At 53.7% G+C, this 15,475-nt stretch overlaps 1 protein-coding gene across 1 annotated transcript; it reads left to right on the top strand.

Annotated features, from left to right (window-relative positions):
* Positions 1-6: 6 nt before the first annotated feature.
* On the top strand, positions 7-15,279 carry CSUI_001298 (non-specific serine threonine protein kinase; the record flags this gene model as incomplete). Its single annotated transcript, XM_068061504.1, has 7 exons — positions 7-133; positions 795-1,252; positions 2,038-3,409; positions 4,173-6,926; positions 7,355-11,113; positions 11,758-14,259; positions 14,950-15,279. Coding segments are annotated over exons 1-7 (11,253 nt in total), but the record flags the coding sequence as incomplete, so codon positions are not given.
* Between the last annotated feature and the right edge of the window lie 196 nt (positions 15,280-15,475).

The following is a 15,475-nucleotide window of genomic DNA, read 5'->3' on the forward strand; positions in this document are numbered from 1 at the left end:
AGAGCTGTCAAAGGTTTTCGCTGACACTAGACAGGCTGCGATTGAATGTGGAGCTATGAAGGGAAGCGAGGAAGAAAGAGGAGAAAATACACCAGTCCATGGAGAGAGAGGAGGACCAGCTGATGCGCCAACTGTGAGCAAAATGTTTCATGGGGTACACGGTTCTCTGTGTCTGTGTGCGACGTGTTGATCGACGGTCGCATCCTGTCTTCCCTACAGGGACACTGATAGGTAGATAGACAGACACACGAATTATCTTTACGTGCTCTACAACTTTCGTCGACTAACGTCGGGGGCCCGTTGTGGACACTCAAAAGTCTCGACATGTGCCGTTCTCGAAACGTAGCTAGGAGAAAACGGCCCATTATTATGTGATGTCTTCACTCGGGCACAGCCTTAAGCAGAAGTGTGTCTCGTCCCTGTGGGACAGGGGTCTCTTCACGCCAGTCGTGTTCGAGTGGAGGCTCCAGATCTGTTTCATCGTCCAAGTGGACAGGGACAGAAGAGAACTCAGAGACTAGAGTAATAGTTACTGTCCGTGGCGCCCAGGTGTCTAACATCTGACCGCCCAGTCCCACTCCGCGGCCTCCTGGAGACAAGACGCGCATGCCTGCGTTTACCGCCTCTGTGTGTATTGTCTATATATCTGGCTTTCTCCGGACCCCACCGCGTCGTGGGTTGTGTCCAAAAATTCATCTTTTCGTCAAGGTTCCTTGGGTGTCCCCTGCGGTGCGGTGTGTTCTTTTCTGCCCGAAGAGACCTGTTTCTCACTACTCTTTTTGTTACTTTTACAGGCTATCGCCTCATCGTGCTGCCGGGCGATTTTGTCGGATTGCGAAGAGAATGCCTTGAGGGCTCTCTCTGTTCTTGTGGATCTAGCACGTGTGTCTTCTTCTCGGATGGGCTCGGGAACTGTACATTCAAACCGGAGTCCAAATCAAGCGTCGCCTAGCCCGTCTTTTTCTGCCTCCCCTCTTCCCCTGGCGGCCGAATTGCTCAGCCACACTCTTCCTGAGCTGTACATAAGTGTTAAGGCAGCGATTGAGAGACAGGCAGAACAATGCCAAACCGAAGGTCGGGCGCCAAGCCTGGGAGAGCTTCCTTTAGGCCCACTCGACCGAGCTAAAGGACAACTCGTCCCGGCCACCCTGTCTATCAGAGTGACGGGGGATGTTGCGTACTGCCTGCTAGCTCTCTGCACAAGGCTTCCTATGATGCTTGTCTTGTTACAGCATCCTCAGCCTCTTCAAAAGTATGTGAAAGTTCCGCCTGGACCTCTCAGCGGGTGTTGCGTTTGTGTGAGCCCGATGGTCTCCGTCGATAGACTGATCCCGATGGCTTTTTCTGTGTATGTTGTGCTCTCGTTTCCTTGTTGCCATTATATCTGCATCTCCGTCATGGGCGTGGAGTGGTGATCTAATTGTGAAGATCGGTAGTACGAGTACACATGCTTGACGGAAGGTGGGTAGAAGTCGCTCCCATCGTCTACGGCTTTCTGCTGTGGCTGCTGTTTTCATCTGGGCTCAAGCGAAGGAGTACGGGTGGCCAGGTATTGATGACAACGGCCCTACCTCCCACTCTCCGGATGAATTGTCATACCGACCTCTCCCATGTGTGCTGTAAATGTGACCCCGCAGGGTTTTCGCATGCTTGCATATGTATACATGTATAAATCTATGTATATACGTACGCAGACATATACGTATGTGTATAGCGTCACACTTGGTCACGTCAGTCAAGATGGGTGCGACGCTCCTCACCTTGTTACAAGATTCTTTGTGGGACTCTTTAGTTAGTCGCCTTGGAACTGCTGCACGAAGTACTACATCTCCATCTGTCTATGTGGACATGCATATCTAGTACGCAGCAAGCTATTCACCGTGGTGAGTCCGCCATGCACAGACACGGGATATGCCAGCAGAGTATTTCTTTCTCTGTGCGAGGGTGGAAACATCCAGTCATGCATGTCCTTGTGTTTTTGTTTAATCTCTGTTGTTTGCCTTGGTCCTCTGCTCTGCTTCGTGTCAAAATCTCCAGGCTGTTGCAGCTGATGCTCGATTTTGCACTGATGGAGATTCCAGGAAGCTCGGCGTCCCCGTGGCCTGGAGCTAGCTTAAGGAGTTCTTCAACTTTTCAAGCGGGTCGCACGGTTTTCTATGACTTCCTTTACGCGCAAACACGTATTCTCTTCCTTTTCTGTTACCTTCTCAAGAATGCTCCCAATCCGCCCTTCTCGTTGTCTTCAGCTTCCACGTCATCATCTGCCTCAGGGCAGACTCCGCCCTTGTCATCTCCTTCTCGTGTCTCTTCTTCGCCGACAGATGATTCAGCAGCGGCTGTCTCAGCTCTGGCAAATTTCTTAGCCCGTGGTGCGGCACCGGCTCTTCCCAATCTGATACTTCGTCTCTTGCGATTGCTCAGCCCACCTTTTCTTTTCAAACGGAAAACCGTTCACGAGTCTCTAAAACTCCTCGTATCCTCTCCTCGTTTCAGATGGCTTGTCGCTCCGTATCTACAAGACATACTCACCAATGAACTAGCAGCAGCAACAGGTAGCACAGACGCTCCCATGTTACGTGCGTACGCCTTCTCCAATATTCATGAGCTCCTTGTGGCCTTCGCTTCAGATCTTCAGGCGTGGGATACGTCATTCCTGTCTGCGCTCCTTCGTGCTGTTGGCGGAGCTTTCAATTGTGACTTCTCTCGTGCCTTTGGAACGGGTGCTGTAGGTGAAGGGATAACACCCGGTCTAGGTGTCTTTGGTCAGAACAATGGAGATGGCCTGGGATGTGGGGGCTCAGGAAGAATTAGACGGGTCGGAGGTGGAGGGGGGGGAGGAGGCGAAACGGGGCCAGGAGGAGAGAAGGTCTCGGTAGCAACTTTTCTGCATACAAGACAGCTACTTGTAAAGATTGTTAGTTACGTCGTTGAGGTCGGGGTGAAGAAGGCTCATCAAGCCGGAGCGACTCAGGGAGCTAAGGCTGCAGCAGAAGCCGTTGCAGAGGTGTATGATTCCAGCTGTCGTAATGACGACGAATACCGAGCAGGACGCCGAGGGGATACGACGGCGCGTTCAGACGGGCCTGCTGCTGGAGTAGAAGGACAAGAGCCACGTCAGTTAGGAGGAGCCGGTCCATATCTCACGCACGAAAGGTACCTAAGTTTCGGGGATGGCACCATGAAGGCGAGCGGGGAGAGTGAGGGACACAACGGATCGAAAAGAGAGGGGAATGCGTCTAGCATGGCTGATATATCTCCAGCTGTACTAGCGACATCTTGGCGAGATGTCCGAGGAGGTCTTTATGGAGCTAGAGTTGACGACGCCTTGGATGCAGTCAGAATGTTGCTGCGCCAAGCCGTTGAGATTCTCGGTCTGTCTCTGAAGACTCTCAGGGCGATGATTCCAGAGGTAAGGATCAAGTTACGTCCCAACCGCTCCGACTGGGAATGAATGTCGAGCTAGAGAAACTTTTCACCCGGACGGATGAAGCGATGCAGTTGTTTCCATAGCGAAATTAAATCGAATTCGATAGCGCGATGTCTTCAAGCCTTCTGTCGCTTGCCACTGCCTAGTGTATTAGAATGACAGCACAGTTGGAGAGATCGATTGAAGTATGAGCCGATTCGGGGGTTAGTCTACCTTACGGCCGTGACTGCGTACCTACGTGCTGAGCGCAGACAGAAAGAAGGCTTCGCTTACATGGCTTCGTCGGTCTCCGTGTGGGGCATAGCCGGATGAGAAGGGACGTCTTCACCTGTCGTTTTACTTTCTCGGGAGGAGGATTCCAGCATGTTGGTCGAACTGTCCTGGTCGATGGCACCATAAATAAAGTATGGGGGGGCTGTTCAGCAGCGTAGAACCGGAGACTAGCAGCTCTCTTTGCTGAGTTACGAGGTCACCCCCATATGAGTTTACGACATTCTCGTTGTGTTCGTTTGTCCGGAGGCTCCGTAGACACACACGCGTGTTTGCGCAGGTGCGAGCATCTTGGTCTTTCTCAAGAATAATGTGAAGGCTTGAAGGCAGAACCTGAAGGAAAACGAATGCTTTCATCCTGACCTGAGGTTCTACAATGATGGTTTTGCGCTATCAATTACTCTTCTGCCTTGCTGCAGTACTGCAATGGTGGTTGTATTTATTTGCTATCAACTGCTCTCCTGCCTTGGTTCAGCTGTACGCCCAAGCCGCGGCAATTGCATTCCCACCCGTCACTTCACCCGCGTCTGAATCTCCTTCGTTTTATCCTCCGTTCTCGCCATTTTCTTCTCTTCTAGTTCCCTTTCACGAAAATGATGAGGATTCGGTCTGTAGTACCTCCTCGAGCCCATTTCCCAGCCCCTTCGGAGCTGCAGCATTCGATGCTCTTTCTTCAGTGTATGGACAGAGGACAGCTCAACAGCCATTGCCAGATCTTCTAAGGGAAGTGAAAGCCTTACTTCGAACTACCGCCGTCGGCATCCGATGCGCTTTGTACTACCGTGCTGTGTTAGGCATAGAAGTTGACGCGGCTGCTGCTGCAGCTTCGGAGGCATCGGCTCATGCAGCGCATACTGCCTTCAGCCAGCTCCGGAATACAGGGGGTTCGCGAATGTCCGGCATGTCGAGTAGGCTAGAAGGAGGGGAGACAATGCAGCTTCGCTCCGTTAGTGCGGCTAGTGCTCGCCCTGGCACCGCGCATGGTCCCCTCGGTGCACAGGTAGACGGGGACGGATCTTCCAGCGCTCTGCCTGGAGGAAGGGGGCGAGGAGACTCTGGAGTCGAGCACAGTGCAATTACGCCAGAGCCCACGGGCCCGAATCCAGTTGCAACGGCTGTGAGTGCTGGTGTAGCTGCAGCCTCAGCAGCTGTGGCGCGCATGGCGTTTGATGTTCGCCTGCTTCCTCGAGGCGAGGAGCTGAGTCTTTTCGAGTTGGAAGTCGTGACCGAGGCTTTCTTCGATGGCGTTATGTGCGCTGTTGCATACGGGCGTCTGTATGCGAATAGCGCTGCCCCGTGTCTACTCTCCTGTATGCGTTGTGGTGGCTCCGGGTGCTTCACTGTCCGAGCTCCGGATCTGCCGGCACTGCTGTCAAAGGCCGCCTCCATGGCTGCGCATGATCAGGCTGCGTCAGCGACTGGATGGGCGTCCCCACCCATACCTCCGGGGCTAGATGAGTGCTGTGGCTGTTGTGCTAGTGGAGAATTCTGTCAGAACAGAAACCGAAAGTCTCGTTATGGAGACAGTGAGGCAAGTCTGTCGGAGAAAGTGTTACAACCGGAAAGGAAGTGTGGAGTACCTCGGGATGTGGGTTGTGAGACGCTCCAGTCGGTGGGAAAACGGACAAGGAACGAGAACGTCTTTGGGCGCTGTCAGTGTTGTTCTGCGTGCCTCTGTAGTTGTTGCTGCAGTAGCGCCTGGGCGGGAGGGGGAGTGAGAGGTAACTCAGACTGCCGGGCGTTCTTAGCCGAACAGCAAGGTTATAATGAGCTGGTTTTGTCATGTGCACAGGGAGAAGAGAGGGAGGCTGTGGAAGTTGTTGCGTCGTCTCTTACCTTCCTCCATCCTTTTAGCTTGAGAGATTTTGCCCAGCATAATGTGCGGCGGCTGTACGGCTTGACGTGCTTACATCCAGGGACCATCAACGGCTTGCAGTTTTTCTTTGCTCATCAACACACATGCATCTTCTTCGCCGAGGCTCTTCTAGGCCTTCTTCTTCCGAGTCTTTCTGTCCTGAGTGACAGGAAATTTGCTCTCCTTCCTCCCCTCCTCCCCTCTTCCCCGCTGTATCTACATTTGTCCTACCAGGCTACGAGTGTGCCTCGAGGTTTTTCTTTTCTCACGGCTTGCGACTCTAAGAAAAGGCGATCCCTTAGGCCAGGGCAGAACTCTCTGTCGTTTCCTTGGAATTCCTCCTACCCGCAAGAAACGGCTTTTTTCTACTACAGATACTCACGATCGCCGCTGGCGGGCGGGGATCTGAGCAAATTTGACACGGGAAGGGCGCTTTCAGGAAACCCAGGACCGGTGAAAACGGTAGTCAGTGCGAGTGGAAATGAGACCGATGAGTACTCTGACGGTGCCTGCCAAAGGTTTGCTTATAAAAGCTCCGTCGATGCGAATCGTGAACGCGTGTACAGGCAGTTCGATGCGGCAAAGTTGCTTTGTAGAGAGGCAGGAGTTAGTGACTTACTTATGGCTGCCGGGGAGCTACAGACAGCCCTAAGGGGGGGCGATGGTGTATTCGTTTCGCTGGGTTTCCCTCATGCGCCGACTCAACGTCATCATGCAGACTGCTGTTATTGGCGGCAGTCTATGGAAAAGACTGGAAGAGGTGGGATGAAAAGAGAGACAAATCACAACAGGCTTTGTGGACGACGAATCGTTCCTGGAGAGATCGAAGCATGCGCACCGCAGGTTCCGAATAAGGCTGAGGGGCAGGTCGTGCCTAGGCAAGAGTGCGGTCGGAGGAGACAGTCCCGCTCGTTTCATGGTTACGCGCTGGAGAGAAGGAGGAGACACCGAGGCCGATTTAGCGATGGAGACGGTGGCTTGGGTGCAGCCTTGGGAAGGTGTACTGAGAGAGGGGACGCAAGCGACGAGGACGGGGAAGATTTCATAGAAGATAGATGGGAAGAGAAATCCGCTATATATGCAGGTTTTAGCTCACAGTTGCGTTTCCTTGCAGATGTTTTCGATGTGCCCTCATCAAGAGCACAAGATAAGGCGTTGCTAGCGAGTGACAGGAGACTGGACCTTCTCGCGGCTGCAGCTGGTGTCAGAGCACGCAAACGTTATGGCAAGGGGAAAGCCACCGAGAAGGGAGAGAGTCGAGGTGACGAAGGAGAGGAGACTAGAAAGAGGGAGGAGGAAGAGGAAGCGCTTGCCTTCAGTGTGTGGGAAGGCCCTCAACAACAGGAGCAGCGACAATGGATGCAGGAAGATACGGTGCGTAGTGTGACTGAACGTTCATATGTGGTGCCGTTCTATTGTTCGTCACACCTGGTTCTGGCATCTTAATATTAGCAGGTACCTTTCCATCTGGTGCCCTGTAGAGAAGTTAGCATAGATGGCATGCATTGAGACTATGGGTGGCCAGGGTCTGTTCTCACTCGGCTAGTAGGCTTAGCCGCGTGTTGTAACCCATTCGTAGACAGATGGACATTGCCGTGGAAGATCTCGAAGAAGAGAAAACAAAGAGCCTGTCAGCAGTTACAGAAGAACAGACCCCGATTTCCGTACCCTGGTATACATTCCTGTATACGCTATTCTCGTAGAGTAGTAGGCAGGCCTCGGAGCAATGCCGCGCGCTCCTCTGTCAAAGAGGGAGAGCACATTCTGGGTTGCATTTCTGTCGCGTTTTCGCTGCCGTTCAGGTATGCCCGCCTCCCTCTTGCCTGCCGTCTCCATTGCCGGCTTCTTCTCTTGAAGGTTCATCACACGCTTCTTCTTTCCTACCAAGTTCCCCCGTAGGCGATCCTCGCTTAACTGAGACCTCGTTCAGTCTGCGGACGTCTCTTTATCTGCGTTGCCTTCTCCCGACGAACAGCTTGCTCTCCGGGCCAGCCACACCTCCCCCAGTCACGACGTTTGTTTATCCGGTCTCTTCGATCCCGCCCCCGCAACCTGAAGATATCCTGTGCGCAGCACTCCCGACAAGAGACCAGCGCTCAAGGCCTAAGCTGTCTCCAGAGAGTGCTGGGTCGACTTGCACTTGTCCGGCTGCGTCTTCATTCAGTTGTGCTCAAACTGTGACGAGCCTTCCTTCACCCCTAGGGGCCCCACCCGCGCTTGATGCACAGGATGCTGCAGAGGAGGCTGTCAAGCTTCTCTCTCGTTTGATTTCGCTCCAGCTCTCGTCTTCTCAATCTGCTTCTCGCTGGCAGGCAGGCGCTCATTTTCCAGCTGACATCTCCTCTTCGCCGCCTTCGTCAACATCGTTTTTCCCATCATTCCCTAGGCTCGAGAAAAGTGGAACTTATGCGCAGCTACTGCAGCCAGTTGATACAGCGCATGTCGTGAGCGGGGAAGATTCACTGCTCTACACAAGCACAGGTTATGCTCGCATGACCGAAGCCAGCACCCACCTACGTCTCTATCGTTACCTCCTCAAGGCGATTGTCACGTGGCCGGAGTGTGAATCGCGTTTGACACGTGAGATGCTCCTGCTCTGTCGCAACGCTTTGTCTCTAGCTGTTGATACACCGCAGCCGTATCTGCTTCTAGGCCTTCTCCGTGCTTTATTTCGTCAGACGACACCTTCTGGTCGCACGGGATGTGTGTATACCGCCTTCCTCCCGTTTCTTCCTGCGTTTCTAGCCACCAGCTTAGCGCTCCAACGTGCGGCAGGCGCGGCTGTCCCTCTGCTCCGCAATCTCTGGGTTGAAGTCTGTCTCATGGCACCAGCTCGTTTGAAGAACCTCCTTCAACATCTCCCGTTCCTTGTGCATCCCGTCCTCACTGCTCTGTCATGCGGCGATCCCGAGGTGGTCACTCTTGCTTTACGGACAGTTGAGCTCTGGATTGAAAACCTCCACGGGGACTATATCTATCCTATACTTGCTACTCAGTTCCACAGCGGCTTGCGAGCGGAAACACGCCCCCCCTTACTTGTTGCTCTTGTCCGGCTATTGCAACAGTCGCCTGTTCTCGCCTCAGCGTGTTGTGGGCCGTTGCCTCCTGTCTGGCGGTTGCCGTGTCTGCGTGTCTACCACGCGGCTGGAGCAGCAGAAACAGAAGACGTCTTGGGCGTAGGTGCAACAACCGCAGCCGGCTCTACTTCCGGTATTCCCGGGGGTGGAGGAGGAGGGACAGCCGCTAGCATGGCTCTTGGAGGAGGAGGACTGAATCTATCTCCAGCTGTCATCGGTGGTACAGCAGCTGGAGGTCAAAGAGGACATGTTGCAGGTAGCTTTAGAGGAGGTGTGGGCGGAGGTGGAAGCCCTCTCTTACTTATGTTGCCTCAGATGGTCCTAGGGGCAGGCGGAGGCGTTCTTGGAGGAGCGGCCGGGGCTTTAGGCGCCGGAGCAATGGGAGGACCCAGTGGCCTTGTACAGTGGGTTCATCTACAGCAGCAGCAGGAGAAGCATGCATTGATGGTGATGAGAATCTTAGGGAAATTAGGAGGAAAGAATCGAGCTTTTCTGAAGTTACCCCATGTGTGCTCCCCTCGTCCTTTCTTCGGGAACGCTCTCGTTTTAGGTTTGCCTCTAGAACCACGAAGGCGGGGAAAAGTTCTGAGCTCTCCAGTAGGATGGCTGGGGGCAGGCGAGAGGCGAGGGAGACAGTGGGTCCCGTCATCAGGCGGGGGTATGGCTGCCCTGTGTGGGGGGGAAGGACCCGATGAGAAGAAACTGCCATTTGATACTTCTAGGGTAGAAGGAGAGAATCAAGCGAGGTCAGCCCCCAGCGCTCCCCGCAGGGTGCGAACTGGTGTATTTCGAGGGGGAGAGGCTTTATCAGAGCCAAGGCAAGATAAGGACGGTGAGGCACATTGCACAGTCACGGTAGCCGGACTGGATATGGACGAGATTTTGAAAGTAGTCGTAGGGATGCTAGAAGCTGCGGAAGCATCTAGCCAAGCCGCGTATCTCTATCATGCAGGCAGCCCGCCGTTGACGCCCTTCGTCTTTCCACGCCACCTCGCACGCACGCAGGAGCAAGCTTTTTTCTCCTCGGACGTCCGGGCATGTAAGCAGCATTGCAAGAAGCAAGCTGAAAACAGGGGAAGGGGGGCACACGGAGAAACGACTCAGTCCTGCGCCTCTCCCGAATCTGAGGCTCACCAACCAGATGAGGGAGTGAGCCAGGCTCTACGTGTCTTGAAGAGTGCTTTGAAACGACGAAGCTACGAAAGGAATAGAGAAGAAACTATAGGACAGAATGTTGAGATGAGCGAAATCATGTCGAGCGGTACCCACTCGACTAATGCATCGAGCTCCGGGAGTGAAGACGAAGACGACACAGCGCGTTCATCAGCGGAAGAAGTTAGACGTTCAAAGCAGAGAGAGAAGGGCAGCTCAGGTAGAGGCACCAGGTGTCTTGAGAGTGGCGGTGAAGAACGCGGGCGCACTAGGGGGCAGTCTGCAAACACATTGAACGATCGCGACAGTGAGCAGGGAGGTGATGAACCTCCGGTGGAATGGAGTGACAAGAGTGTCTCTGTGTGCGAAGGGTGCATAGCACTCTTCTACCGAAAACAAGCTACAAAGCTATTGCAACTGGCTCTTCTTGCGCTCCTCGATCTCCGAACTCCTTTATCTGCTTTCTGGTTAGCATGTGTAAACAAGGCTGCTCAGACCTTCGCATGTCCTGCCCGCGGATCATTTGACGACCCCAAAGCTCACGAACTGCAACGGCGTCTTACCGAACATCTGGCTGACAATCTTCATAGGGAGAAGGAAAAGCAGGGTCCTGGGCAGAGCGAAGCCGGGAACAGAGGAGAACCCTCAGTGGCTCTTTCGAGTCGCCTTGAGCGTTTAGCTCTGTATGAAAAACTGAGGGATTTACAGAGAGAAAGAAACTTTGCAGGAGATAGAGCGCTGCCTACCGTGGCTCTGCGGCCTCTCTTCGAACACGACAATACTGAGGCAAGGGTTTCCGGTCAACCAGAGACGGCAGCCGCGTCGACGCCAACATGTGCGGCGCCACTGGACTCCGTTGTTGAGACGGCAGGGACATCCGAAGGAGTCGAAGTTGCATGTGCGGATTTCTCGGGGGCTGAGACGTTGGTATGTGCTGACGCCTTGCCGGGCCACAAGGCGGCCCTGAGGACGCGAGCGCAGAGACAAGCAGAGCAGGTAATCTTGCAAGTTGTGATGAAAGGCTTGCTGCTGCTGTCTTGCGATGAAAAAGAATCAGAGACATTACAGAAACGAGCGACAAAGGTAGGGAGCAAACAGAGCGAAGAACCGAACGACGGGGTAACTATTCTGGGCAGTCCCCAAAGCGATGTTGAGATGGGCAATGAAGGAGGCGAAGACGAGGAAGAGGAAGAGGGGGCAGCGGAGGAAGTAGGAGAGCTGAGTACAATGGACATACTGAGAGGCGTTCTTAGACATTCGGCATTCATTTGCGCGGCCAGGATCTATTCTCCCGCAGCTGCGTCACTTTTCAGCCCGGCTGCAATGCATGAGGTAAGGACTGTCTCGCACGACGGATTCCGTGCCCCGTGGTGATTTCCCGGTGTGACTCCCGTTTTTAGTTGGCCGTCTGGCATGCTTCTTTCTTCGCGTCTCGGGGCCTTCTGCCTTTTCATACCGCTGTCGAACTCGCTAGTGGCTCCTTAACCTCATTCGTGGACACAGCTACAGCCAGCTCCAGTCCCGTTGTAAGGTGTGGAAGCCGCGAGGTGTCCGAAGAAAGGTAAAAGCAAGCTGAGGGAGCGTTGTCGCGCAGACAACGTGTGAGAATTGCATTATACAGGGAACCTAGTAGTCTTCGTGAGATGAAAGTCACTCATAGGTCCCCTCTCATCTTACTTCTTCAGTGCGCTCCGCTTGCCTCTCTCATGGCGCGTTGTTCAGGGGAACTCGCGCTGTCTTGGGTTGTTGACCGTTGCATAGTTTAGGGTCTGTGATTCGTTTGGGGTTAAACAAGACGGTGTCTGTGGCATCGAAGATTGCTTTTTCGAGCTGCGAAGGGTATTGTCCTCTCATGATTTGAGTCACAATCTCAATAGCGCGGATTGTTGGCCAGTCAGTTGGCAAGGCGAGAGGAAAGGAGAGGAAGCAGTACGGAGATCTTTTGGCCTATGTTCTTTGCCTTTCTTTGTTCACAGATCGACCCGATCAATTTGCTCCGTGCTCTCCAGCCGGCTTTATCCGTAGAGCCATCTCGTCTTCTCCCAACCCTCCGTGTCGTTCAGCTTATAGAAGAAGCTGCGCGGACCTTTATCTTAGTTCAACCCCACACAGTCTCTGAAGGTGTATCCAGCTTCTTTGCGTCTTCGCTATGCGATGTCTATGCACACCTTTGCTTCGAAGAATCTTGGAGAGCCAAAGCAGCTGGATGCTTAGTTCTTACCCGTCTGCTGCGCACACTCCCACCCGAGTGGGCTCAGCGAAACCTTGTCAAAATTGCAGAAGCAGCGTTTTTTGTATCCAAAGACGCAACAGCCGCATATGCTCCTGTCGCTCAACTTCTGGCTTCCGAATGCCTAGTCACTCTTTTCACCGTCGCCTTTTGTGGTTATGCTGGCCCGGTTCGCCTGCCTTTCCTACAGTTAGCTTTTGGTATCCAGACGTCTCCTCTATGGGGGGACTGCGGTAGTGGTAAGGAGGAAAAACGAGTCCACGAAAGCAAGGGAAGTAGTGGAGATCCGAATGTGGAGGACGATGTGGAGATGATGGATGTTCGTTTGCAGGAGAGTAAAACAAGAAAGGGGGAAACTAAAGTGCAGACAGCATGTGAGACAGACCTGCTGGGAGGATGTGACGTTCCAGTGGGAGAAAAAGAAGGTGAGGATGGCTCAGAGTTTGATCAGTATGAGGACGACATGAAAAGGTTCGTTTTTCCCCCTACAACGTTCTTGCGCAGTCTGCGTCTGGCTGCAGAAGGTGTTGTGTTCCGAGTGCTGTCAAGCTCAAGCGTTACAAGCGAGGCAGACATAGAGGCGGCTGAACGCCTCGGCCGGACGCTTGTGCCTCCACCCATTCCGGAGTCTGATCCAGTTTCCTATCGTTCTCGCCGCTCGCGTCCCGCAAACACCCCGTGGTGGATGAAGCGCAGCGAGTGGCTTACCTGGCAGAAATTGAATTCTGGAGCGGGGGGCTGCAGCACTGTATCGGACTTGAGTTGTGATAGTACCAACGGCACCCAAAATGTGTCCTTTCCTGAAAGACAGGGCTCAGCAGCACCCCTGTCGTTGCCTATGGCGGGACAAGGCGAAGGCTCTAGCGGGTCTCGAGTCCTGATGAACGGCCAGTCCATTCCTGACGACTGCTCCTCTTCTTCGCAGTTCTGTAGTGTATGTACATCGGAACTTTCGTGGAGGCCCGCAGAAGAGTTACGACCCGCTGTATGCCGGATTCTAGAGAAGCTGCTGATTCCTAATCTGTATCAGGTTCGTACAGAGTGTCGACGATTAGGCCAGAGACTGTTTCTGCTCCTTCCACGTCTTCTAGGTACCGACGCTGCTGCACTCTTGGGAGGCGCGGACGAGAATCTTCGCGCTCTAGGAGGCGGGGGAGGGTCTGGTAAGTCAGCGGGTGATCAGTCTCAGAACGCCGGGAGAAATGAGGGGCCTCGGTCTTTTCAACAAGAACAGACGGCAGGAGCACTGGATGGTGATTCCGGACAACAGACGCCAGGCCCCCTGCGGAGAAGTGAATCCCAGAGTGACCGAGTGTCGTCGAGTACCGGGGGGGAGAAGAAGGACATATGTACACTTCCTCTTCCAGTATCGGCACTGACTCGTGTTCTGAAGTGGGTTACTCTCCGGCCTGTAGCTCTCTTGACTTTACAGTGGCAAGTGGCGTTCCTCGACTGCATTTGTTTCTTGGCCGCGTTGCGCCCGGCACCTTCAGCGTTGAGACCGGCCCTCGAGCAAGATCTCGATCTCGGGATCCTATCTGACCAGACAGCAGCGAAGGCAGGGAGAGTGGAGACTGAAGAGGTCGAAATGGAAGAAGTGAAAAGAGAGGGAACAAGTTTAACAGCATCTGCTGGCTCGAGGGACTCGAATACTAGGAGAGAACGCGGTGGGAGCTTGATGGCGGATGCCGGCACCACCGAAGCGGCATCCGTGGTTTGCTGGCTCATCGAGGATGCTCTGGCTGTGCTAGCTAAGGGTCTGGAAACTGAAGCGGCATGTTTCCCTTCCCCGGTGCTTGTCAGTGTGGCGGATGAAGAAGGGCGAGGAAATCGTGGACAAGCTGGAGCTTTTCCCAGCGGCGGCCCCGAAAGCAAGCAACAGCAGACGGATGGGAGTGGGCCAGGCGAGGGGGACTCGACGAAGGAACGGTGCGAAGACGGGAACAAAGGGGGAGATGACAGTGATTTGAAGCAGAAAGAACGTGCATTGCAAGAGGCGAGAGAAGAGGACGAGGTTTCCCGATCACAACGTGGGCAGCAGGATACAAGGGATGGCAATAACGGTTCAGCTGCCTTAGCAGGAGACATACCGGAGAACGAAGAGGAATCAAAAACCGCTAGTCGTGTCGTGCAAGCGGTCTTACATAATGTGGGGACAACAGAGAGCGGACGGCGTGGAGTATACGAGGGACAGAGTACCCTGGGGAACACCTCGGGAGGCATAGTGATTGATGAAGCGTATACATCGGTGAGCTGGCGGCATGAGTCGCCTGGGTTGTTCTCGAGGGAGACGTTGCTTTTGACTTCTCTTCACCTGCGTTTGCTATCTAAGACGGTTACAGGCGTTAGCATCGCGTCTGCAGAACCATCCCCGTCCTTTACTATCCTTCGCATGATCTGGGTGTACCCCTGCCTTATAGAGGATTCTCCAGTAAATCTGGTCTCATGACTAGAAGAACAGAGAAGCCGCTTTGTCTCAGTCTGTGCGTCGGCGCCGCCGTGTGCTAAGGCTCCGTCCCCGAGTGCTGCATGATTTGCACAGCAGTGCTCCCTTTTCTCAGTCGTACACGTAGAGGCTAGCATTTTCATTGGAATAGCTATCTCGGCTCTGTTTCGATGGATCACTTGAATGGCCCGAGGGCGGAAAGCCGCTCTGCTAGGGGAGTCTCGGCGTAGCCGTCGACTGCTTTTATCTCGGTTCGGGTTTTGCTTTTTTGGCTTCAAATAGATGGTGATTCAGCACTTCTTTTAGGACAGTTTTGCGTATTCCGTGCTTGTTCCTAAGACAGGCTGGTGCCTTCCCAGACTGACTGGATCTAGCGTTCAGGTGTCTGTTCGTGTTTCTCCTTCTATATCTTTCTGAGGTGATGCAACCGAGGTATCTCCCATGCCTGCTGGACATAGAGTTACTGTAATGATCTGATTGAATGTCTCTCAGACGTTGCTACTAGCGCTAAGGTTTATCAAGCTTGCACTCATTCACCCTGAGTGGCAGGGCCTACTAGGTCGTCCGAGGCTTGAGCTACAGAAGCTTGCCCAGGCGTCTCGCGGGTTTGGAGTCGACAGCGGTCTGGGAGGTCACAACAAGCAGGAAGGGAATAAGAGGACGAGCGCCACCACAAGCATAACTACGAGAGACGGACCGGGAAGTCATGAAGGAGAAAAGAGCATTGACAAAACTGAAGATGCTGAAGAGGGCGGGCTTCTCCTTGACAAAACCCTTAGCGGATCGCGTCCAATGCGCGAGCACTGTGCAGCGACGCTTGCCAGGTCAGTTTGCGTACTGCGTGCATTTTCTTACGCGGAGCTTCTGCTGCGGTAGCGGCTGCTTCTAGCCTCATTTGGTTGTTCTTTGTGTTCGGAGAAATTTATGCGCCGTTTTTTTCCCGAGATTCTTTTTTTTCTTTCTCTCCCAGGTATGTTTTCTTCGTGGACGTCCAGGAAGAAAACATACCTGGGAGAGA

The sequence above is a fragment of the Cystoisospora suis genome (genome assembly GCF_002600585.1).
Source record: "Cystoisospora suis strain Wien I chromosome Unknown contig_509, whole genome shotgun sequence".
In the NCBI taxonomy this organism is placed as follows: domain Eukaryota; phylum Apicomplexa; class Conoidasida; order Eucoccidiorida; family Sarcocystidae; genus Cystoisospora; species Cystoisospora suis.